General features: G+C 31.4%; 2 protein-coding genes across 5 annotated transcripts in view; one reads left to right on the forward strand and one right to left on the reverse strand.

Annotated features, from left to right (window-relative positions):
• Window positions 1-3,209, forward strand: part of Pof1b (POF1B actin binding protein) — a 76,608-nt gene extending 73,399 nt beyond the window's left edge. The window contains exon 17 of the mRNA XM_048418046.3: window positions 1,345-3,209. Coding sequence (XP_048274003.1) covers window positions 1,345-1,350 — 6 coding nt within the window. The 3' untranslated portion in view covers window positions 1,351-3,209. The remainder of the gene's footprint in view (window positions 1-1,344) is intronic.
• Window positions 3,210-6,452: 3,243 nt separating this feature from the next.
• The window catches only part of Znf711 (ZFX family zinc finger ZNF711), a 28,880-nt gene continuing 8,245 nt past the window's right edge, over window positions 6,453-27,087 (reverse strand). For 2 of the 4 annotated variants that reach the window (XM_085684672.2, XM_085684671.2), the window contains 7 exons: window positions 23,338-23,883; window positions 16,117-16,272; window positions 15,368-15,505; window positions 12,866-13,000; window positions 11,465-11,509; window positions 9,821-9,964; window positions 6,453-9,132 (listed from right to left, as the gene is read on the reverse strand). In XM_085684672.2, the coding sequence (XP_085540798.1) occupies window positions 7,955-9,132; window positions 9,821-9,964; window positions 11,465-11,509; window positions 12,866-13,000; window positions 15,368-15,505; window positions 16,117-16,272; window positions 23,338-23,883 (2,342 nt within the window). In that variant the 3' untranslated portion in view covers window positions 6,453-7,954. The remainder of the gene's footprint in view (window positions 9,133-9,820; window positions 9,965-11,464; window positions 11,510-12,865; window positions 13,001-15,367; window positions 15,506-16,116; window positions 16,273-23,337; window positions 23,884-27,087) is intronic. The other 2 variants (XM_085684675.2, XM_085684676.2) reach the window with 2 other exon arrangements.

Below are 27,087 nucleotides of genomic sequence, written 5' to 3' on the forward strand. Positions count from 1 at the left end.
TCTATAACTCCCTTCAATATAACCAGACAACATAGATATCAATTCAAGCCATTGTTAAGGGGGTGATTATTTTTAAAATCTCTTTCTAATAAATAGATGACAGCTACTTTCTTAAGACTTTTACTGCTTTCTTTGTTAGTCTTCATAGTAGTGGTTGTCAAAGAGGAAACAGACATTCCCTAGCACAGTGGTTCTCTCCAGTGACATCCACGTCTCAACTCCAGAGCACTTAGTATCTTTAGACAGTTTCAGTTTTCATTAGTGTTTAACTATATTGGTATCTACTGGGTATAGACCACAGATGCTCCCATGCCACCTATGGTGTGCAGGACCACTCCGTTACAAAAGAATTTTCTATCCCCAAATTTTAAAAGTGCTGAGCTTCAGCAAACTTGCTAATATTAAAAAAGAGCTCTGGAGTTTTTCTTAATTATATATATGTATAACTATGTAATGACAAACAATAAATTTTAAGTCTTAAAATAATACTTCTCTTATGCTGTTACTAAAATTAAAAGTTGTTAAATAATGCACTAAAAAGTTGTTAAATAATGCACTAAAATATATATCTTATGATCAAATAAGCCCAAATACTGCAGTAATAATAAAAAAAGTCATGATGATTGTAGTTCTAATGGTCTTTCACACAGTACGAAAGCACCAATCTTTTAAGTTACCAGTGCAAGTAGGCAATATTTAGTAAACCTCCAGCAAAAATAAAAATACATGCAAAGTTTAATCTTTCAAAGTCATTTTTTTAGGTCATTAACTAATTGAGAACTGTTACTATCAAGTGATAAAGAGAATTTGATGACTCAAAAACCAGTCAATAACAAAAGTGGTCTGCACAGGGCACATAATTTTCATTTAAGGATAATTTGATGTCGAAAGTTAAAACTTAGAAACAATTGCTAGACTAACTACATGTGCCTCAGAGGTGACAACAGAGTGAGAACCTGTGAAATAAAGAGTCTAGTGTAGTAGCCATTTCTGTGTCACCAATGAAATAGTTAAGGTCTGAAAGGGATATAGAAGAATTTGTTTATGTAAGTTCACAGATGATAGATCTTTATTATCAGAGATGTTTCAGCATATACTTAACCTCTAAATATGACAATAAGAAGAAAATACAACCGATCTCCCTTCTTCTAGCTTACAGACATTTAAAACACATGCTTTAAGTCAGAGAGATTATAATTTTATTGAGCATTATATAAAAGACTATATTCTATTAGCAGTATACATACCCAACTGAATAATTTTGGGAACTATGTACATGTAATAATGGGAATGTTTTAAAATAATTGTGAACCGATTTTAAGATACATTTTTTTTCTTTTCTAGCCATGAATGGATCCACTTTGCAGGACTACAATTCAAAGGAAATTTTCTGTCTGCATCAGTATTTTAATAGTTATTTTTCTATTGCTAAAGCACAATCAAATTGTGAACCATGGTCCTATCCCAATCAATCTAATGGGATGATTTAATTATGAAGATGAGTTCCCCCAGCCATTTAGGAGACCTGAATCCTTTTGTGCACATTGAAATATTTAACACAACACCGTACAAATAGGAAAAAAAAACTTTGTTTCAACTCTTGTTGCAGACATTGTAGAACCTAACCTGCTACTTTTGTATAGGGTGCTTCATATATGTTGAACTTATTCATAAGGATATTTTCTTTACAAGTTATTCTATTATGTTAAATGTGCAGTTTAGCTACAAGATACAATGCTATTTTTCAGAAAACAGAGGCAAAAAACAATTAAATTAAAAAATAGGTTAACTAGAGCATGAACTAAACAGCCTAAATGTACATTTCTCATATTGAGCTTGTAACTAAACAAGAGTGTGAAAATGCTAATATGCCTTGGAAATAGCTAAGTCAGAGGTGGAGGTTAATGTTGTTAATCAAGGAAACGGGCTAATGTCTTTTAAAATAACTACATTAATTAAATTATACATTGTGAAACTTATTCTAAGTACATATTAGTATCTGGGAAAAATCTGTTCTTTCAAAACATGTTTTCTGCAAGTAATCCCATTCACGTTCTTAAAAACATATAGTACTATACTGTAGTAGTGGGGCAATAAGAATGTAGAAGTTTTCATAGTGATATAGCTATAACGTTGAAATATTGCATAATCATAAAAACTTAAGTATAACAAAAAATATTTGATAACTATCTTACTTGAATAATATTTTATAGTAGAGTCTTTAATGTATTTAGAAGTTTCTTAGTTGAACTGTAATGACTTTACAAGGTAGATACAAGTATTTGTTAAATAAATTACAATAATAAATTTCATAGTATAACCTAATTAAAACGTACAAATTTTTTCATCAAAGTTAAAATTAATGTAACAAATATATTCAGGTTACATGTCTAGTACATAGATTTGTACTAAAATATTTACAGAAACCTTTATAAAAATTTTCAGTTTATAGGCATATTCTAAAAATTACTCATTATACTAAGAAGCAGTTAAGATAGGCATGGCTGTGGCACTATACCAACTGGACTTATGGCTGAGAAATATTTAAAGTCTTGATATGAAATTAAGAGTCTTATTTATATTATCATAACATTTGAGCTAGACATTAAGTTCTGAAACATGAATATAATTTGTTTTATCAATACAGTGATACTCTATTTTATGAAAAGATGTTTTTCCTCTGTTAGCGACTCATATATGTAACTGTGGCAAAAGTGTAGTATGCTATCTATCCATTAAAGATGTTGTAAGAGGACGTTTTAATTACCTTGGCAGAAAGCTGGCATAATTAGTTTGAAAATGAGACTAAGTAAGACTGTTTCAAAACTACTAAAAACTATTCATATCCAAAATTATAGAGCAATTAAGATGACAGCCCATTTGATCAAGGATGGTGTGTTAGAGTCATCTAAAAGTTTCTCATTCTAGTTACCAACTTTTTTTTAAAAAAAAAAACCCTCTTACAAAACTTAATGGCAGAGAGATTTTCTCTGTATTTGAAAATAAAACCAATAGAATTAAGATGAACTAAATTGATATATTTTCCTTTCACCAATTACATGAAGTTTCTCATTGATGTCAGGTGAGGATTCCTGTTTATCTCATTTCTATTTCTATGTTTTCACTTCAGATTTGTCAAATAAAATGAAGACTAAAGTCTGGCATGCAAATTTGTGTATATGTCTAAATAAAAAGATGTTAAGCATCTATATGGTCTTTGTGGAACTTCAAATTGGAGATGTATAGGAACGATTTTTAACTTATCTTCATATATTGGCAGGAAGTTTTTATCATTCGAATGTTTATACATTTTACAGGCAATACTGTAAAATGAAAACAAAAAACTTTTTGATGTTGCCTACTAAAGGTGGAAGTTTAACAAAAGTTTGTCAACCAACTGATGCAAAGTACAATATCATAATACCTTTGCTTACAAATTTATTTTCTAAGCCAAAACATGGTTTGCTAAGACATTTCTTCCCATCTTTATACTGGTGCTTTAGCCATATTATTTTTTTTCGAACTTGAACACTATAAAAAGGAGGGGAATTTTTGTAAAAAAAAATTTAACCATCAAATTTACATCAATTTAACAAAAATCTCTTTGCATTTCTTTTTCATTGTAATTCATAAAGATTACACTTATTTGGAAAACAGAAATTCTTTTCAAAGTAACTATTTTCAAATAATTTCCTCAAATCACCCATCTTCACCATGACACACCATTACAAAATGTACTTTATTTTGTGGGATTTTTGTTTGTTTGTTTAACTGAAAAACACATAGTATTCAATACTTACTCTAGGATAAATAGTAAACAAGGTATTTCAGTAAAGACTATAGTAAGCATATCTTTTATTAATAAAAATACCTAATATTTACTCCAGAATAAAACCTAGCTCCTTTTATTATACAAATTAATAATGGAATTGTTATGTGACAAAAGTACAATATCTTTATCTTATAAAGAATGTGTTTATACAAAGCTGATCGTGGTGGCACACACCTTCAATCCCAGCATGCCACTCAGGAAGTAGAGCAGGTGGATCTTTGAGTTTGAGACCAGCCTGGTATGCAAAGTAAGTTCCAAGACAGCCACAGAGAAACTCTTTCTCAAAAAAAAAAAAATTGTGTTTGTAAACTTTGATTTCCCATCCCAGCAGTGTTTTTATTTGACATACATGCTACAGAAATCCTTTAAGGGGCAGATTTTAAAACAAAATGCTTTAGTTATATACTTTGCTAATACCATCAGTGTTGAATACTGTTTGTGTGAATCACGACCCAGTAAAACCAATTTATTTAAATGAGCCAATATATACATATTTTATGTAGTTTCCTAAAGGAGTCTAGTGAGACAGTCATACTGAGGAAAATATCTGTTCCTAGGATGACAGAGATTGTAAATCAGATGGAAGGTGACTTAAGACATTAAGGAATGCATGAGGCAGTATTAATACTGTCAATTGGGTCAGGTTTTTTAAAAAAACACAATTCTCTTTGGGGTAGTTACTTGAAAAATGTACAAATATAAAGGCATAATAGCTGGAATAGGCAGGCACCTAGGATCAGAGTTTGTATGTAACCACTCTAATAGGTTTCAAGTGTACAACATAATGCTTTAGAAGGGTAGAGTTTATCTACACCAAGTTGAGAAATAAGATTCTTTAAACTAATGATATTCTATAGTTATAACATAACCCTATACGAGCATGTTCTTCTAAACAAACAGTAATTCAAAAATTAAGAAAAAAACTTAATTGGATAGAGTCCCAGGTTTAGTTGGCTATGATTCTATGGTTCCTCTGCCTTCATAAATGAGCAAATTCTATCATCTACCAAAAATTCTTTAAACAGTTTCTGGGGTTCCCTTCAAATTAAACCACTGGGGGAGGGAGGCATCAAATAACCAATTAACGTTAAGTGAATAAAAAGAATATAAATGAAACAAACTTTGTAATGTAACATTAATCATTGAAGATTCGTAATGCGTGCATAGAAGTTAATTTTATTCCTGAATTTGTGTGTATAAAAAAATCTTTTTAAGAGCAGTGAAAGATTGATATTGGTGGTTATCCTGCTTGAGACATGAGTTGATTCTTAGAACTCTATCTGGGAAGAAATTCCTGATATTTTGTGTCGTAGATCATTTTAAAGTAGTTGAACACTAAAAGTAGTTGAACAAATCCATCAGCACATGATGGCTATGAACTATTCTGTAAAAAGGACTTTTCAGTAATTTCCATATAGGCACACAGGGCAGTCCTGTGCCAAGCAAACTTGTTCTTTAAATGACTACCTTTAATTTGTAATGTGAGCTGAATTTTGATGCTGTCTGGACTGAAGCTTTTAAGGGACAATTTATAACAGATCTATTTTTTTTAGTTCCACTTTAATCATGAACAATCTCTTTATATGGCACCTTGCTTCCCTCAGCAACTCTGTGATATAGTTCTTATAGTCTCCAAAATGTTCCTCAAATATAAACTAAAGGGGGAAAAAAAAGAAAGAAAACTGTGCCCGTTCTTTCAAACCCACAGTGGTTTCCTATCAGAAATTTCTCACAGGTCCCATCTCTTTATCAGTCCTACTTGCTCACCATTGTTTGTCAGTTTACTTCATATCAGATTATTTGTATTTACAAGTTTCTTTTTCTTGCTCTTAATGGCATGTCCTCAATATGGGTTCTCTTTATCCACTTACCCAGTTATTTAAGCAAGAGCACAGAAGTATATTCTAGAATTACACTGATGCTTTTAGTGTAACAGTTTAGTACTCACAGGATGACAACACAGGCGAACTTGCTAGAAATATAAAACTGCAGTCACTACAATTGAATTTGAATGTGCATTTCAATAAGATCCCTATGTGAACGTGTGAATTACTGGATTTGCGGGGTACTGGTCTAATACACAAAGTTAACAGATTTCTCCTGCTGCTAATGGGCTTTAAAGAAATTACTCAGTTGGCAGAATTTTAACTTATAGTGATATTATATATATATATATAAAATCAATATGAATTCTGTTAAATAATAACTACTGGAGAATAGCACATTAGTGTATGCTTATTTTAAGAAGTAATTCCCAAATGATTAAATCAATGATTTGTCTTCTGAATGTATATTGGGAAAATTACTAGATATACTCATTTCTCAGAACTAGATCATGTAAACACTTAAGAATTTTTAGTTTCCTTTCTTATAGTCAATCTCAGGTCTTAAAATGAGTACTTTTATTTAAAGCATTTCATCATGATTTCATCAAATAACACCTATTTTTGAAGGCTAAACATGCTACATTCATTAACTATTAACCCTAACTCATGTTAATTAGTACACAAAATTGAACAAGATACTTTTAAAAGATCAAACTGCCGAAGAGAAAGTTTAAGTGAGAATTCTTTAATAAAGAAATGCCATTATAACACAACTTTAAATAAACTTAGAAAACTTTGAAGTGCAATAAATGCTTTTTATTGTATGCTCATTTCAATGAGTAACATTTAGAAATAATAAGTCCACATAACAGTAACAATCTTATTTTACAGCGTGTACATCATTTACAGCCACATAACACACAAGTTTAGTAGATTTTCCAAATTTAGTTTTCTGAAGTTAAGAAAGATAAAAAATTTGTTTTCAAGTAACTGATTCTTATCTGGTGCAAAACAGAAAGGTGAATATTACTTAAAACACAAAGCCACAATATAGCATGAAGAAAAATTACATTTTAGTTATGCTGAACAGCTGAATATAAACTAAATTAAGCCAACTAAAACTTAAAAGTACACATCATATGCATTACACTTATGAACAGGATTTTCATTAAAATTCCCTACACCAGCTTTTAATATTAAGTGCCATTTTGATTTGCAGCATGCTAACACAAAGCGTTGTTAAAGGGATGCATATTTTAAATTTATACACTGTAAACTGAATATCCACCTCCAAACACTATTGGCAGCATATTGTTCTGTTAAATACTGCATAAATACCACCTCATTGAAAATTTATATTAAGAATATGGTATATAGATTGTAAAAACCAAACTTTTCAATAATGGCATAAAATTGCACCTTTAAACATTAGAGCAAGTAAGACTTAAACAGTCATACTTACTAAAACTGTCCTAAAAATTCTAAATATTTTAATATTTAAGAAAACTGTTCTCTCAATTTAATATTTAGATTATAAGAAACATAGTGCTGACTTTGTAACATAGTTGTACCCATTTTAGAAAGCCACATTTGACTCAAATACACCTTTATCATATATGCCATACTGAATCTACATGAACACCAAAACTGGAACTTTATTTCTTATATTTCACTTCAGATTTCAGTACAGAATACTATGTCTTAAACATCCTATCCTGTGATAAAATACTGGCAACTCTGAAGTTCTCTTTTTTTACTAGTACTGAATTAATATAACTTGTTTTCTCAGTGAGATTCTTTGTAATGAATACACAAAACATTTGCCATTTCTGGAATCCAATGTCCAGGTACAATATAAAAGGCTCAATGACTAAGTGACTGATGGATGACTGCATTTTCTTTGCCCACCCCATTTCTAAAATTGCATAAAAGTGAGGCTGCTTGCTACAGCAAAGCATTTCTAAATCGATTATGTATTCTTCTTTCAAAAACACTTATCTCTAGTGTGACCAATCAAATAAGGTGTCTTAACTTTCCCCCTCTGTAGGTTAGTTATGCATATAATACTGTTAATACAGTTAAGCTTCTCTGCAACCATCCTATGGTGTGTCTTAAATTCATTAAGTAATTTTCAAAGGGCTATGAGATCCCCCTTCAAATCCAAATATTTTAAGACCTTTAATACAAAGAATGTAAAGGTATGACTTAATATCAAGTTTTGAAACCAGATAAAACAGTCAGATTCTCTTCCCAAATAGCATCTTATTTTGTAAATAACTTCCTTATAGTGATCTTACTATATAAGAGTCTCCTTGTGGTGCCTCATTATATGCTGGTTTTTTTCTGATGGCCTTCGGAATCCCTTCTTGCAGAATTCACACCTGTGTGGATAGTCTTTTGTATGTATAGAAATCACATGTCGTTTAAAGCCAGATGCATCTGTGGTGCTGTATTCACAATATTCGCATTGGTAAATCTTCCTTCCAGTATGTGTCTTCATGTGTTTTTTGAGCTCATTCTGTTGTCTGAACCCTCTCTTGCACCGTTTACACTTCAATGACTGATCTTTAGTATGAACTGAAAGGATATGACCACTAAGAATAAATGGATCTGATGTTTTAAAGTCACAATGCCTACACTGATGGATCTTTCTACCCTTATGAATATCACTATGTTTTTTAAGCTCTGAAGGACGATGAAAACCTTTATCACAGACTTCACATTTGTGAGGGAAGTCCTTGGTATGAACAGATATGATGTGCCGCTTAAGGTCACTTGAGTTGGTGCTCTTATGATCACAATGAGGACACTGGTGTGTTTTATGTCCTTGAAACAAATCCAGATGGCGTTGCAGCTCTCTTTCATCACCAAATGCTTGAGGACAATGCTCGCATTTATATGGCAAGTTATTACCATGCTTAGACTTAATATGAGTTTTCAGATTTGATTGATCTGCACACCTGAAGACACAATACTGACACTGATATGGCTTCTCACCGGTATGGGTTCTCATATGTTTCTTGAGTTCAGAAGGATGACGAAAACCCTTTCCACACTCAACACAAACATGAGGGAAATTCTTGCTGTGAACAGCCAGCAAATGTCTGTTTAACAGTCCTTGTTCGGCAGTTTCATAGTCACAGTACTTGCACTTGTGCATCTTCGGCTCCTTGTCTCTTAAGATGAGTTTATTTGAACTCAGTGGACTAGCTTCTCTGTATCTTCGAGTGTATTCTGTAAATTCATGGGTTTTATCAACTTTGTTTATGAGCTTATGGCTTTCTAAGTGGTTATGAAAACTAACTTTCTTGTTAGTTGTAAAGTCACAATCTGTACACTGATATTTCTTTCTCATCAAATGATCAGGATGATTCTTCATGTGTCTTTTTAAGAATCCCCTGGATTTAAACTTTTTTGTGCAAATATGGCAAGGGTATACTGTCAAAGGCTGTCCATCAGGGCCTATTATAACAGCTGAATAGAGAAAAAAGGAAATTGTGACATTTGATCACACTGCTTTAAAATAATTTACAAAACAGCTCCTAAAACTAGCTAAAATTCACTATGTGGAAATACTAAGTTGAATAAAAGCCTTATAAGATAAAAATGCATTTTATGAAATTTTTGTAGTAATGTTGCTTACTGAGTAATGAGTACTGAGTAACAGACTACACATCTATGGCATATAAAAATATAAAAAATAGGATAAATCATCTTTATAATTAAAGCATATGAAATTTACCTTTAGATATCTTTTAAATAAGAAGGAAATAAGCATTTTTAGAGCACCAATCATATACTGCTAAATGTAATATCAGAGCTGGAGAAATAGCCTAGCTGTTGAGAGGATAAGAGCCTAGCTGTTGCTCTTGCAGAGGATCTTAGCTTAGTTCTCAGCACTCATGTCAGGTAGCTTACAACTACATGTAACTGCAGTTCCAGGGGATACAACATTGTCTTCTGCCCTCCATAAACACCTGTGTACATGTGGTGCACACACACACACACACATAAAATTAAAATAAATCTTAATATATATGTAGTTATCTATAAAATATACAGGGTTATGTGAGGCATAACTTGCCAACATTGATTTACCTCTCTGTTTTACATAAAATTGTACATCTCAACTTGCTATATTCATAAAACAGATATATCTTACCTGTTTGCCATTGCCTTGTTTCTCCCCTTCTCCTCTTCTTGATTTTTTGTTTAAGTACTTTGTTTGTGTTAATGCTATCACAAATTTGAAGGTACTGTGCTGCTGTAGTGTTTCTGTTTTCTAACGCTGAGTCAAAAGTGTTTCCTGAGAACAAAAATGTAAACTGTTCAATTGCATATATTTATAGTTTTAGGGCTTTGTTAAGTAAATTACTTGATGTGACATGGCACTAAGTTATGATATATAAAATCCAAAAAGTATACACATGTTCTCATTCTTCTAAGTTTAATTCATATTCTCTTTTGTACATGCAAGCACATTGAGTAAGACAGCACACAAATTTATGTTATTTCATCATGACCACCCTCCCAAGGAATAAACTGGTAAGATTAACATAACACACAAAATTATGACATCAGATTAACTTCTTATGAATAGAAACTGACAATATTAAAGGGATTCAGAAAAGAACATATATAACTAAGTGAACCAATATAGTCATTGTAGTTATATGTAAAATAGATGCTACATGTAAGTTTTATGGTGTGAAAATTATTATTTAGACTGACTTCAGGAATTAAAATAGACTTATCAGGTAATTTGCTGCAATTTAATTATGATTAATGCATACAAAATTGTGATGGTTTGAATGAGCATAGTCCCCATAGGCACATATGTTTGAGTATTTGGTTCCCAGTTAGTGGAACAGTTTGGGAAGGACTGGGAGCTGTGGACTTGTTGGAGACAGTGTGACCTTGTAGGAGAAGGTGGGGTGGGCTTTGAGGTTTCAAAACCTTACCCTAAGCACAGTATCTCTTTCTGCTTGCCTGCCTACCTATTGATCAGGATGTAAGTTCTCATCCCCAAGCCCGCCTGCCTGTTTGCCTACTGCCATGCTTCCTGACATGGTGATAATGGACTGAATCATTATCTTAAAACTGTAAGCAAGACACCAATTAAATGCTTTCTTTAATAAAAGCTGTCTTGGTAACAGCTTTTAACAGCAATAGAACAGTAACTAAGAAATACACTAAAATTTAAAATCACAAAACTGTCAGACTAGCATATATGCTGATATATATGTCTTCTGTTGATTTCTACTAAACCTATATTAAAACTTAGAGTCAAATACTGCCCAGGGGGGAAAAAACTGAATAATTACATACTTTGTCATTAGAAAAAGTCTCCCTAAGATAAAAAAACTGATTCATCATGGAATAACACTAAATACAGTGTATTAAACTAGGATATGAATTTATGATATATTCATATTAGATGTCTGCCATAGAAATTAAGAAGGCAGCCTCACCCCAAGAATAACATTGACAAATGGTTGATATGAACATTTGTTCTTTTACTATTCAAGTAATTTGTATAATTTTTTCTAAAGCGACTTTTTACAACCTATGTGGTAAACTGTCTAATATTTGTATCATCAGGGAAATCTAAAATGGATTTCATTCACAACTTAATACACATTGTATTTATATGTGTTGGTTGTTAAAGAGGCAAACCCCTACATAACTTCAATAATAGGTGAAAATCCAACAAATATGACTACTGACATAAGCTAAATATTTTACTTATCAAGTAGTATATAAAACAAAACATTTAATTTTTATCTCTTTTACAGTGCTGTCTCACCTGTTGCTTGACAATCTTCATACCTTCTGGAAACTCTTCTTTCATCTATAAAAAGGGACTAATTATAAACTAATATACTGCCTACAGAAATTATTACCAGATCACATTTTAACCTATAAAATTTTACCTTTGCCCAAATTTCTCAATAAAATACACTTGTTATTGAGAATTTACATAAGTTAGATAATATTCTCCACTCTGAAAATAAAGATTACCGTCTGCCTCATTAGAATTGATAACATCTTGAACAGTTTTTCATTTTAAGTGAAAACTGAGTAGCTATTTCTGCAGAATACACTTAGCAATGAGATATTCAATACATGAAAAAATGAAATGAATGAAATGAATGAAACTTGGGGAAAAACAACTTTGGATAAATTAATGCATTGTACATCAGAAGCTTTTAATGTATACATTATAAAAAATGAGACTAACAAAAGACAAAATGGGCTTAAAAAACTTGATAAATGAACATATATTCTAGAGAATTTGCTCTTTTCAGAACCTCAGTTTTATCATTTGTGTGTCAACAACTGATATACATTTTTGTAAAAGGGGAAGGATTAATTTTAAAATGGTACTCCTATTTTAGGAAAATATTTTATGGTGCTCACTTATACAAGTAGGATTTAGAAGATATCCTAACAAAAATGCAGTAAACAAGGTTTAATAGTGATAAAAAAAATCATGTAAAATAACTGGAGATGAATCAATTCACAGCAGAATATTTCATTCTATTTGTAATGATTGTTTTGTCTCTTTAAGAGACAAGCCACGCCTACTCCCCCCATCTGCTGAAACAGGCTGATCTTCAGCTTCCAGCCTGAGCTCTTTTTCTTTTCTGTCTCCCTCTTGGAGAGGCAGCTTCCATCTCTCCCTTCTCTCCCCTCCCCTCCTCCTCCTCCTCCTCCTCTTCTTCTTCTTCTTCTTCTTCTTCTTCTTCTTCTTCTTCTTCTTCTCTCTCTCTCTCTCTCTCTCTCTCTCTCTCTCTCTCTCTCTCTCTCTCTCCCTCCCTCCCTCCCTCTCTACTCTTCTCTCCTTCTCCCCTCCCTTCCATAACCCACTTAATAAATATCCAACTTCACTCTGCATGGCGTGCCTATCTGTCTGTCTCTCCCTGCCACCGCATGGTTCCCTGCACTGGACCAGTCCCCTTCAGAGACCTGTGGCATGTTCTCCTGTGCAGTCCCTGCCTAGGACTGGCTGTTCTCAGGACCCCCTGCCCACTGCCTACAGCCACATGGACCGCTGCCTGCCGCTGCCAGGGATCCTGCAGCATTTTTAATAATTCATTTCACTATTAGCCAGCACATCGTGGCATTATAGCACAGAATATTAAATTGCTCAAAGGCATGGTAAATACATACTTTATGTACTTAGGTAAAAATACTAGTATCCTACCATATGATGCAGGATAGACAACAGGGAAACCTGCATTATTAACATCAGTGTTCTCAAGCTGAATCTCAAGGACTGTTTCTTCCTCTTCCCCTATAGTGATTTCCATGTATGGTTCATTTGATATTTCAGCATAACCTAAATTTTAGAAATAATTGCTTGTTTACAATCTCAAGTATTTAATAAATGGGCAAAAATATTTTCAAACAAGTTTAAAAAGTTTTCAAAATTTCACATTAATTTTAATATGTATAAATTTCAATTTAGTTTATATTAGTTTTTTTGATAGTTAATGCTTCTAGAAGACAATTGTTTTCCCAAAAGTATTATCTTTCTGTATTAGAAACAAGTTCTATGAAAATGGCTTCTTTATTTTTCATTCTGAGATAAGGTATTGCTTTGCAGCCAAAAGCTGGTCTAAAACTTGCAGTCCTACTGCTTCAGCCTTCTGTGTCCTGGGATTACAGCCATGAGCCATCATGCCTGGCTCTGAAAATGACTTTTATACTTACAAAACATGTTTGCTTGAACAGGGTATTACAATCCATAAGACACTGGAAATTTATAATTGGGGAGTTATTCTATCAATCTTCCAGAGAGTTTTTTGGAACTCAGAAAACATTACCATGAAAATATTGCTACAGAGTAATTTATGCTTTCCTGTACTATTTTGATAGTACCATATGTATAATGAATAATAATCAATATACTAGTCATTGAATAAACTTTTAAAAATAATTAAAATTATATATATGCATATATAAATATAAATATGAAATGTTGTTGCTCAAGAATTAGTAGACCCTCTTCAAGAAGCATGAAATTTAAGTACACTACTGAGAGAAAAAAAGAGACATTTAAAAATAATATTATTGGAGCTAAAAATTTTAAACTAAAAGAGAAAATTTACATACCTTCTGCAAAAACTGATTTCTATTTAATGTCATAAATGCATCATTGAAGTCAATATATGCTTTCCCTATGATTAAAAAACTTGGATCTCTCTTACTATAGAAGAAATGTGTAAACACGGTAGAATGAAAGGTATCCTCCAGTTTCTCCTCTTTAATAACCACAAAATACTGGTATAAGTTTTCCACATTCCTAGTGAATTCTGGCATTAGCTAAACCTATGCCTCAGTTTCCCATCTCCTACCATGTCTCTTACTTAATCAATGAGTAAAAACTAATATGATTTAGAGATGAAACAAAGGTTATTTCAATAAACGTTTTTGGTCCCTATTCAAATACTCTCCACCAAGTATTATGGTATTTTCAGCTGTGAAAGGGAGGTAGAATTCAGCCCTCTATGGTTTATAGAGAAAGACTTTAGTAGTAGTTATTAGAGTGCAGCATAAGTAGAACATACACTATCATGGTCTTTCTGTGAAAAGGAGGCTCTTGCCCTTCTATGATAAAACAAAATAGTGTTTTGTCAGCATGGCAACAAGACAAATGTAGCCTTAGCAAAAAAAAAAAAAAACAAAAACAAGAAAAAAACAAAAACCAAAAAAAACCCTGCCTAATGACATAAAGACAATGGAGAATAAAATACCTTCATGAAAAATAAACAAAAAACATAAAGAGTGAAACATGACAAAAGAAAGCAAATCTGAATGAGATTTTTACCCTGTGGTCCTCAGTCCTCAGTCCCAAGAAACCCTAATAACAATTATTCATGAACAGCATAACAAATTGAGATCCTGGCAGAATAACTTGTATAATTACTTACCCACCTAACTTCTCAATGATAGGATATGAACCAGTTAGCCCTTCCCCTGTTAAATCCAGATAGGCAAAAAGTGCTTACCGCCATGTGGAGGAAACACTGGCAGTAAAGTTAGACAAGAATTCAAATTTTAGTACTATAAAGGTCTTGGGCAACTTATTTTCTCTGACCCTTTATTGTCTTATAAAAGAAAAATATTTTCCACCTCAGAGTTGAATTATAAAGATAAATGAAACTAAACAGATGTCATTTTCTTAAATTTATATGTGTATTACAATGTGAGCTTATGTGCACTACATGTGTGTATGTACCCATGTAAGCCAGAAGAGGGTGTTGGATCTCCTGGAACTAGTGTTACAGGTGGTTAAAATTTGCCAGACATAGGAATTTAAACTGAACCTGGGTCTTTTGCCAGAGCAGTAAAGTGCTTTTAACTACTGAGCCACCGCTCTAGCCCCAATTAAACAGATGTAATTATATAAACAAAATGTATAATATTATGATTCAATTTTTATATATCTGTAAACTTCATTACATCAAAAACGATAAACTCTTCATCTCCTTGTAAAATATTATTTGAAATGTAGAATTCATGTATCCCTATCTGAGTAATACATTAATGCAGGAATGCCTAAAAGAATTCTTTTAAAAAATATTTGCAAGAAATTCCTTATTTTTTAAACCTTGTTCTTATTTAGTAATCTACTGTTGTTATCAATGCTTTTAAAGTTTTATCACTACTTTTTATAAGTCATTGCAATGCCATTTTATCTTACTGATATCATCTTCTTCTTGGGAAGAATCTTTGACTGCCATGTAAACCATTTTCTCTCGCTGCATTCGGCTCTGGTCAAGCACTCCAGCTACAGAATGTCCACTGGTATATTCACTCTCTGTGACAATTTCTGTCCCACCTTAAAAATTAAAACACATGCAAACTATAAACATATCATGAAATAAATCCCTGAATTAATGAAGAGGATATAGAGAGCATTTAAAAATTTTAGCAAACTTCTAAGTATCTTAAAATATTCATGTAAATTATAGTTTGAACATTTATCCCTCATTTCAGGTGTTAACATTTATGTCATACTTACACACCGAGCACTATATATATATATTTACCACTTTTTTCTCATAAAAACTCTATGAGGTAGTCATAATCATTATGTCCATCATAAGAAACAAGACAGAGAAGATCATACAAGTCATTGAAGGTTTCTCAGTTAAGTGCTAGAAGTAGTTTTAAAATCCAAAATACCTGCCTCTGTTATCAATGCTCTTTAACACTCATTATAATCCTTATTATAATTTCAATTATTTTCATTTGTTTTACGATTTTATGTCATAATAGTTTCATATCAGAATCGTCCTCACTCCACTTTATATGTAGATATTCATTACAGTTTTAGAAATACATTAAGAAGCCTGTGAACATTTTTGTCTTTGAGAACTTTAGAATAATCCCCATGAAAGGTAAGAATTCTAATGTCTCTTATATCATGGAATTAAAAGAGTTCTGTACCTATTTCAACATCATCTTCAGCCTCTGCCTTAAATATATATACTTTTATCACTTCTGAACCAAATCCATCTTCTTTAACATCTTCTTGTGAGCCATCACTACCGATTTTTAATGGTGTGTTCCCCATATGTTCTAACTTCTCTCCCACATCATCCACTGCAAAATATAAAGGAAACTATTTCAGTTAAAAATTACCTCTGACATTTAATGAGTGGTAAGCATAATGGCAAAATTAAAATGTTTTAACCACCTACCCACTATAGTCCCTTAGTGACCTATTATGCAGTCACAAAAAAATCTGTTTCATGAAAACAATACACAAGAACAGAATTACATAAAAATATTTTTAAATTACATCTTATTACCCACATCATGTCTCTGTATAAGACATATTAAAATTAAAAAAAGCAAACATGTATTTAGGTAGGCCATATTTCTTGAATAGAACATATGATTTTGGCAGTTCATGAATATCTATGCACTACAGATCACATATAGTGCTCCTGTGATATTAATGTTATCCTTAAAACTATAGAGAATACAATTTTAACATAAGTAAGTGGTGACTTCAAAAACTGTGCCTTTGCCTTTTCATATATAATGTTTTTATATTCACTCAAGCATCAAGCTTTAGATGAGAAAAGAGGGGTATTATCTACTTAGGTATTCATTTTACATGTAATTATGAAATAAAGCATTGACTGTATTTTATGTAAAAATTGTATCATTAAAATCTGTAACAGAAAAAAATATGATTCATAAATTTACATAAATCCTGAATTAAAAAGCAGTTCTTTCTAAAAACAACTAATTTATAAAGCCTATTATTTTAAAAGAAAAAATAAAACATACCTAAATGATTTTAGTAAAAAGAACTTTTCATTACTCATCATGAAATATTATCTAAGAGCTCAAAATTCTGTTGAGGCATTTGAAACAAATTTCAAAACACAAATTTTGTGTATGTGTAAACATATGCTTTCTTTTAAAATCAGAAACATAGATAATACCTAACTGAATGGTACTTTTTCCTCATAAAAAACTTGATGATTCAGAGCGCATGAATAAAAGTCATATAGTAAGGTAAAGCAACCATATTTGAGACTATTACTAAAGATTTTCAATATGCATATATAGTTTTATTCTGTTCTACAGTTTCTGAGGATACAACATATCACTATGAAATATATATTAATATATTAAATATAGTAAATATATTAGAATATATTCTACTAACAATCTTATAACAACCATAAGTCATATTCAAGCAATATATTCTCTATAAGTATGTCCCTACCATTTTACTTCCAATACTGTTCCTATAAAAACTAAAGCATAATCTAAACCAAAATTGTGCCATTACGTATTTCAGAATACCAAACATGAAATATAAAAGACTGAAGCCCTAGTATTTATCTAATATCTAACAATTTTAGAAATATGAAAAATAGAATAAAATGCATTAAAGAGGTATAATCTTGGTACTTCTTAAAAATTAAAGCAGATCTAAATGAAAATCTACATTTTCCCTAGTTCAGTTTCAAGTTTGGTATGTCATCAAAAATGCTGTTTTTTCTATATGAAATGGAAAACAATGAAAGCACTTCACAAATTATTTTAACACTGAAAAGTTATTTTATCTTTTTTTTAAATATAAGTGATTCCATTCCATTTATAAGTTATAGTCTATTGTCAATAAAAGCTAGCACTCAAATGACACAAGAATTATCTAAATATTTCTATTCCACTAAAGCTCCTAATCACATAAATGTATTTTTAGCAATTCTGGGGTGACAATTTCATAAATTAAGATGAATATATACATATATATATATATTGCTTACAAGTTTTTCTTACTAATAACAAATAAAATGATGAGATCATAAAATATTTTAAAAAATAAGTTAATATTTAAGGAACAAGCTCTGGCTCATTCATGATTTGAAAGCAGGATTCATAGAACACATTTTTAAAGACCCAACAAATTTGGGAGGTTGGAATATTTGAAAATTGATAAAATAATAAAATATACTCATTTGATAAATATGTCATTATTACACATAAATTAAGTGACCATATTTCCTTCTAAAACACAGTAATTTAAAATAATTGAAATAAAAGATTTTTGTAATGAAATATTTTTGGCTAGTTCTAAACTATATATCTTAATTTTACCTGTAAACATTGAAATTATAGTTGATATGCCCTAATCACTTTTTCTGTTGGTGTTCTTTCTGATTTTACTTCTACTTAAAAAAAAGCTTCATACTTTTAATATTTAATGTACCCATTGTTTTCTGACTAGACTAAGTATCTCAGAATGAACAATTTTGAAATATATGAAGCAACTGAATTTGTTCTGTATTTTTAGCTCATAAATGATGGCTATTTTTAAAGGTGGTGTGAACTTTGAAGAGTTTAGCTACCAGCTTTACCAGTATTTATTCTATATTCTTAGCTACAGAAAATACAACATTAACAAAGTTTTACTAGGAAACAAAATGACTTAAGAAATAAATTTTCACATATTTTTCTTACTAATCAATTTTAGGACATAGAGCTGCTGGCCTGGAGCTTGCAAACTTTCTGCCTTGGCTCTCCAGTACTGAAATTATAGGAAAGGATTACTACTTGCCTTTCAGTGACTGTTCTTAATATAGATAAAAAATAAATACTTAAAAGATTCAAGCTTAATTTTTTGGCTTATTTTAAGGCATACACCACACTATAGTTTCTGAACCCACCTTCTAGGTGAGCAATATAACACATCCACAAAATTCTACTAGCATTAAAGACAAGAGCATAAGTAAGGTATACTGTTTGCCAGCACTGAAAAGGCTTGAAATATTCAATATTCTTTTGTAGATCACTGGCACAATCTGATTAAAATTCCATTTTATTGCGATATACAGTATAATACTCATTCTAAAAAATGGATTAAAATATAATTACATCATTTCCTTCCTCTCTCTCATGTCTCCCATGCTCACCTCACTCATCCCCAAACTGATGGCCTTCTTTTTAAAACGACAAAGGCTTTTGAGTTTGCCACTGTTGTAATACATAAAAAAATAATGGTGTGGCTATTATATAACTATACAATATACTAATATAACATTGTGATTAAACAATGAACAAAGGATCTCTTTTATAATGTAGAAAGAAAAGAAAAGAAAGAAATCACATTTAAATTTCAATAGTATGCCATGCTCAAGTATATATCCAAAAGAAAAGAAAGCATTTACCCCAACAAATCTTGTACACATTTTTTCTATCATCGTTATTCATAATATTTAAGAAGTAGAAACCACGAAATTGTCCATCAATGATAGATAATTAAGCAAAATTAGTATATACCTATAATGGAATATCACTTGATAATAAAAAATAATTATCATAATAGTAAGTGCTATCATATGGATGATCTTTGAGAAACACTAAGACAGAAAGGAAACATCGCATATTACACAATTCCATTCATATTAAATATGTAAATAAAATAAGCAAAATTTATGAACCAAATTTACTGCTACCTGGAAGTAAATAAGAGTGGGGAGTATCTTTAAGAGCTTATCAGGTTTAATTCTGGTATAATTAAAACTTTTAAAATTGATTGACGTGATGGTGATTCTACTGTTAATATATGAACAAAAATTAATTTAAATACTATTTGAATTTTGTACTATAAATTGTATCTTGCTAATTTAGTTATATTTTTAAAGTTGAAAAAAGTAAACATTTTTCTTCTACTCTTAAAATTGGTGATGTTTAAATGCATTTTCGTACATAAATTCAATTTCATACATAAAAAGTCTTAGTTACACTACAATGGGTCATTTATAAAGGAGATTCCTTATTCCAGTGAAGCTTTTCACAAAGGAAATAATCACCCATAAATTTCTTGAATATATTAGAGTTTTTAAAGAGTTCATTTGGAACATTAGACCAACATAGTTACTGTATACTAATTTCAAAGTTACTTAGCACGAGTGGACAATGTTATTCATCTGGTAGGATAAAGAACTTGTGAGGTTTGTTTTGAACATGGATTAAATTCAGATGCGCCTCAAAATGACAGAAAACAAATTCTCTAACTCTAAAGTTCTGCTACTTGATAAAATTTCCTTATAGTAATATTTATGGAAGATAGAGTCTGTTAGAAGTCTTCAACTGCAGCCCTTAACTATTTTGGAAAGTCTATATTTAGGGGCATTTTGTAAAGGACCTCTTAATTTAACATGGAGTTTTTAAAGGCTATTTGTGCTATAATTCTTGACTGAATAGCCACCAGACATCAAAAGGTAATTAAGATTAAAAAGATGAAGAGAATAAAAATAAAATTTTAAGAGTAAATAGTTCAAATAGAAATATAACTATTAAAATAGTTAAAAAAGTGGGAATGTTCTGAGTAGTCAGTCACAGCTTACAAAAATATTTTCTATGATTTGTAAAAATTTTCATGAAAAAAATTCTAAATTGGACTTAGTAAAACATGCCTCGAGTCTCTGCACTTGTGAGAATGGGTAGGAAAATTAGAGTTCATGGATAATATAAGAAAGTATTTGATTTTGTGTATATGTATATATATTGTATTATTTTATTAGCATATACTACTTGTACAAAGATCTATTTTTATGACATTTCCGTGTATGTATATAATGTACCTTGATCATATTTACACCCTCTATCACTTTGTTATCTTTCCTGCTCTCTTCTCACTTTTCTCTTCTGGTTCCAGATCCCTAATACTTTATTTTCATTTCCTCTAGCCCACTCACCCCTGTAGATTCCACATAGGAGAAAAAAAACCCACACAATGCTTGCCTTTGTGAGATTGGATTATTCACTGTACATGATTAAGTTCTAAAGAAAGTTTTTAAACTGTTGCTGCTTTTCTCTCACAAATAATTAAGAAGTAATCCATCTCTAGCTTAAGGTCACCCTAAAACTAAATCACTGTTGTTTAAATAACATGCTAATAATACAATCTTCTTTTTAATTTTCAATTAAATTCTATCAGCCTAAAAGGGAAGAAATCTCTTCATTTGTCATTATGGGATTCCTGGGTACACAAATAAGTGAATTTCTGATTCTTGTACATTCTTTTGGGCTTTTTTTCCTTAAGTTTGTTTGTCTTGTTCAACTCTGATGTGTTAGTTTTTGTTTTATCTTATATTTTATTATTTAAAATAAAAAGATAAATTTTCTAACTTAAATCGTCTAAAAAAATTAATGACTCTTTCTGACGATCCTCCTGTCTCTCTACATCCAGATTACAGGCACACACCATGGTACCAAACTTAGAATTGTCTTTTTCTTTAAAAAAATTTAAAAACAAATGATAATGTGTAGCTCAGGCTGGCCTCAAACTTGTGATGCTCCTGCCTTCACCTCATTTAGCAAAATTATCAGCATGGGCTACCAAAAGGCCCTCTGAATATGGTAAACAGTTGTGCGCCTTCGGCAGTTTTGAGGGCCCCTGGCAATGAGACCAGCATTTATCCATAGTGCATGAACTGGCTTTTTGGATCCCATTCCCTATGGGAATACCTTCCTCAGCCTAGATACAGGGGGAGGGGCTCAGTCCTGCCTCAACTTGATATGCCAGACTTTGTTGTTGACTCTCTATGGGAGACATTACCCTATATAAGGAGTGGATTGGGGGGTAGGAGAGGAGCAGGTGGAGGGGAGAGAGGAGGTACTGTGGTTGGTATGTAAAATGAAAAAACTAACTTTAAGAAAAAACAAAAACAAATATTAAGTTATAATTACCTATAAAACACAATGTCTAAACTTTCTAGCACTTTAATACTAGTTTAATTTAATGAATAACTTTTGAATGTATATTGCAGTTATTTTAATATAGAGATACTAATAAATTTTACTATAACATCTTATCTGGAAGTCCTAGCTTTTAGTGTCAAGTTAGTATGTAAATATGGAGTTGTCCCAGCAAGACACATACATGTAAGAATAGGTAATAACATTCCCAAAATCTGTTAGTAGTGCACATAATTCTCTTAAAGAAAATGTAAATATTTACTGGCAAATTATTTCCAGACTGGGTATGATGGCACATGCCTACGATCCTAGTGGTTCAGACATAGAAAAAAAGAGTTCAGAAGAGCAGAAGTTCAAGGTTTGTCTTGGGTACCTAACAACTTTGAGGCCAGCTTGCACTATGTAAGACTCTGTCTCAAAAAACAAGTGCTTGCAAAAGAAAGGTTAACATAATAGACTTTATAATTATGCTTAAAAATTAAATAAATCTAGTTTGTTGTTTTAGTTTTAAAATCACTAACATATTTATAACATAGAATCATTGTATAAGCACACAGGCACACATACAGACTTTCTGCATAGTGATTCCCTTCCCTGTGTTTCATTTTTATTTTTAAAAGAAAAAATACATCTGAAAAAGTTAAAAGCCTTTATCTACTTTTTGCTATTTGAAACATGATCCCTTCAAAATATATAAAGAATATACCCACTCTTTTTAAACAGGCCTGTGTGCATGCATTGCATTCATGTGTGTGTGCTGGGGACAGAACATAGGAGTTTGAGCATTCAACACAAGTATGCTATCATTTTATAAACACCATCAAAAACATATCATGGGATATATTTGATGGTTGGTCTCGCAAATCTGTCACCCAAAGTGAACATAAAATAGTTCTATCTTCCTTCAGACAGTGCTGTAAGTAGTCTGAAACTAATGCATTAGTTTTCCATAGACCACATATGAATACATATAATCATTCAATCAAAATAAAATGTAATCTAAAAAATATGTAAGGACATGAAGTTTATGTTTTGATTGAAAAATTTATAAATTCACATAACTTATCTAAGCATATTATGCTTATGTTCGTATGTAAAAGTTTATTAACAATGCCAGCATATTGTTTTTAAGAAGCAGTAATAACATAATTTACTGCTCATTTTGAAATATATATATATTTATCACAGAAATTTCATATCAATTAATATTTCTATCAAGCCTTTCAAACACATATTTCTTTGGTTTGCAATTTCAGAGTATATTAAAAATATATGTAAGCTCAAAAAGCACACCTTTGAAAGCTCAACACCACAGCTTTAAAATTATTTTCAAAAAAAGATTGCTTGTATTATTTTTATGAAATATATCCTTAGTCCCAGAATACCTTTCTAAATTACAGAAATTAATCTCCCAAGTAATTGACTTTATGTTTCACTTACAAGATATCATTAAGTAGTCTTCAGAAGTGCTCTTGACGTCATCATCGTCATCATCATCTTCGGTTTTTATTGTAACAGTAGAACCAGGAACACCACCAGCTGCTTGAATCACAGTTTCTGTATCTGAATTAGTTACAAGAACTTCTTCTGATACCATTGTGGGAGAGTCAACACCTGAAACACAATCTTGAACCACATGTTCCAAATGTCCATCTGGACCAGTAACAAGATCAGCTACAAAAACCTGCTCTGGTACCCTAACGGTTTCTGTAATTAGTTCAGAAGTTAAGATATGATCTCCATCATCTTCTTCTAAATCTTCTTCAATGGCAACATCAGCTTCAAGTACAGCTTCAGGAACAATCACACCTTCTGTTACTACATCAGTCTCTGTAATAATATCAGGCCCATGGACAACTTCGGCTGCAAGGCCATGATCAAGAGTTATCCCATCATCTGTGACAACATCAGAAACTAATACAGCTTCAGGAACTGAAACAACAATATGGTCTCCATCGATATGTGCAGTTCCAGCCATTCCAGCCACTACAATACAAACAATTATTTTAAAAAGGATAAAGTTATTTTATTAATAAAATATTATATTCAATAATATCTAGTTCTATAAAATAGTTTAAGTTTGTACTAGATATCTGGATGAATATATTTATATATATATATAAAACTTAAAAAGCATTGTTGATAATTTAACTGTAATAAAAAATCATCACTAATTAGGAATTGGGTTAGAGATCCAATTTGGTTTCGTGTAAATAAACCAAAAAAAAAATATGTAAGTTAAGATCTTAAAAGTAATTTATTGTCATTTAAAAGCAAAAAAGCCATAATAAGACATCACCACACTGTAATTAAAATAACTAAAATAAAAAACACAGCTGCTGAAGATAGAGAAAAATGTATCTTTTATATGTTTTGGGTGAATGTAAAATATTAAGTCATTCAGTGAAAAACAGTTTGGCAGTTTCTGACAAAACTAAACATTCATTTTCTAAACAAAGCAACAATTGCACTCTAGGAAATTTCTCCACAGAAAATGTAAAACATGTTTACACAGAAACTATACTTAAATGTTCATAACTGTTCATAACAGTTCATAGTAGCTTTATTCATAAGAGTAAAAAATAAACACTTTCCAAATATCAGTCCATCAGCAGATAAATGTTTAGCTAAATCAACACTGGCACATCCTTATCACAAGGTAACACTTAGTTACAAAGAGTAATAAGGGTACTGATAGAACCAACAACCAGAATAAATCTACAAAAATTTATCTTGACATGGATTTACTACACAAAATGAAGAAAATGAATGACAGATGAGGGTCCATCCTTAAACAATTTATTTAAATCACCTCTTCAAAAGCTAAGAGAAAATTAAAGAAGAGGTGGTGGGAGAGTTAAAGATGTATGTAAGACCTAAAGATAAAGTGAAGAGTTAGAAATGGCATTCCCTAGACTACTGAAATCCTTACTCACATAACTATAGTTACTTGTACTTGCCCCCACAAGACAAGTCCTATTAACAATCAGTCAAAGAATGCAAAAGAACTCACAGGGATCAATCCTTTACCTGTGAACTGCTAGCTATATGGGAGAAAGAGAAATCACTGTCTTTACTTGTATAACCTCTGCTGAGTCCACCACGTTCCAAAGAATAGCTCTACACCCCATTGTACAATGGCCCAGGATAATCTATGTGGGTCACAGAGTGAAAGAGAGAGATGAACATTTAAAAAAAAATTTGGGGGGAGAAGAGTGAACAGGGCTGGTATGAAGTAGGAGGCAAGAGTAGTCAGAATGCAAGGGATACATATGTGAAATTGTAAAAAAAAGTACAAATAAAAAATTTTAAATCCACAAGCCAATGTATGTCCAAACAATAGAAGAACAAGGTATATGGTTTTAGATAACAAAAATTACCTAAAACTTTAATTTTCTGGGTTTGATACTGTACTATTGTTAAATAGGATACCAGCATTGAGGAAAATGAATAAAAAGTATACAAGACCTTAACTATACTAATTTTTCCTACTTTCAATGACTATATATTTGTGAAAAATGAAAGCAAAATGAGAAAAAGGGATACTGTTATGAGTTAATATAATAGCATATCACAAAACATATAGCCATAAACCTCCCAAGAAATTCTTTAACTTAAAGAAATTTCTATATCCAAAACCTTAGCATGTTTTAATACCTGATTTTAGAGAAACGAATGTTAACTCATATCAGACTAAGATTTAGCTTGATAATAAGTTTGCAACAGGGAGAAAATTTTAATTTTTCTCTTGAGAAGCATGGTAAGCACCAGCTCCCACTTCCATTGTAAATATTGTAAGAGAATAGATTCTCTTCATGAGGAATTTTGAGTTTTGCTACCCTGAGGTGGTACGATAAATTAAGAGTTTGTGGGTCTACTTATAATGCATTATCTATATGAAATGCACCAGTACATTGCCTGAACATAAACACTAGGACATATACATATACACCAATACATATACATAATGATTACTTTCTTATAAAGTACTATCTGAGAAAATGTAAAGTAAGGCACTACTAGAGATACACAATGCTCTCTATTTATAAGCAATTCATCAGGATGTTAGTTAAAGCTGGAAACCAGTTTCTACCATTAATGATAAAAGCTAAGAATGAAAAGAAAACTGATTTTTCAGAGGTCTTGGGAATCATTACTATAATTGTACTGATTTTTGAGACAGGGCCTCATGCAGTTTAAGCTGGCCTCAAACTGGTTATGTAGTCAAGGGTGACCTATAACTCCTACTTGACCTGACTCTGCCTCAGGCATTCTGGAATTACAGGCACATGCCAACACACACATTCTCCCTTTCAACTATTCTAAATTCTTCTCAACATTCTTCAGTTCTCACCTAAATCCTAAATTACATCAAAAGAACATAACAATAGACATGCCAAAACAGACACAAGACTTCAAACCTACACAAGGAGCTACCTTAAACTAAAAAATGTTCAAAGTGTGAGAAATAGTCTTCCTCAAGAAAGAGCACACCCACTGCTTATCCAATACCAAACAGTCAGACCTGAAAACATATATGCAAGTAGTATTATACAGACTAAGCAGGTTATACTTATAAATATATATGTATTAAAAAATATTTATCAATATACATCAATGAGAAAAGAGGCCATGAATTTGAAATAAAGTAAGCAGGGATCTAGGAGAGGGGTCTGGAGAGAGGAAAGAGAGGGAAGAAATTATATATTATAATCTCAAAAATAAACAAAAAAAGAACATAACCACAACACTACAAAACTGGTAGACAAATAGAGTATATATTTAAAAAGTATTTTTTGTCGCTTTTTACTACAGAAAATTAAGAGATGAGGACAGAGTAGAGTTTCAAGTCTCGCATTTATCCAAACTAGAAATGATAGCTTTATCAAAGAAAATTAAATATTAAGCCTATTAAATTTCTAATAATGGAATTCTATATATGTAAATGTTAAGATTATTATTTCATAAAATTGTTTTTACAGATCAATAATTTAATATTCAGGAAATCCTAATATTTCAAAATATTCTTGGAGATTAGTTTGATTTATGATTAGATAGTGGGGAAAGATGGAAGGCTAAAATAATGCTAGTGCTGGCCTATGCTCAGATTAAACTGGCTAAGCTGATTCTAAGAAAATAAATGATTCAAAGTTCACCAACCTAGAATAGGTCAAAATCCATCAAACTTAA

This window comes from Myodes glareolus, chromosome X (assembly GCF_982192425.1).
Source record: "Myodes glareolus chromosome X, mMyoGla1.1, whole genome shotgun sequence".
Lineage (NCBI taxonomy): Eukaryota > Metazoa > Chordata > Mammalia > Rodentia > Cricetidae > Myodes > Myodes glareolus.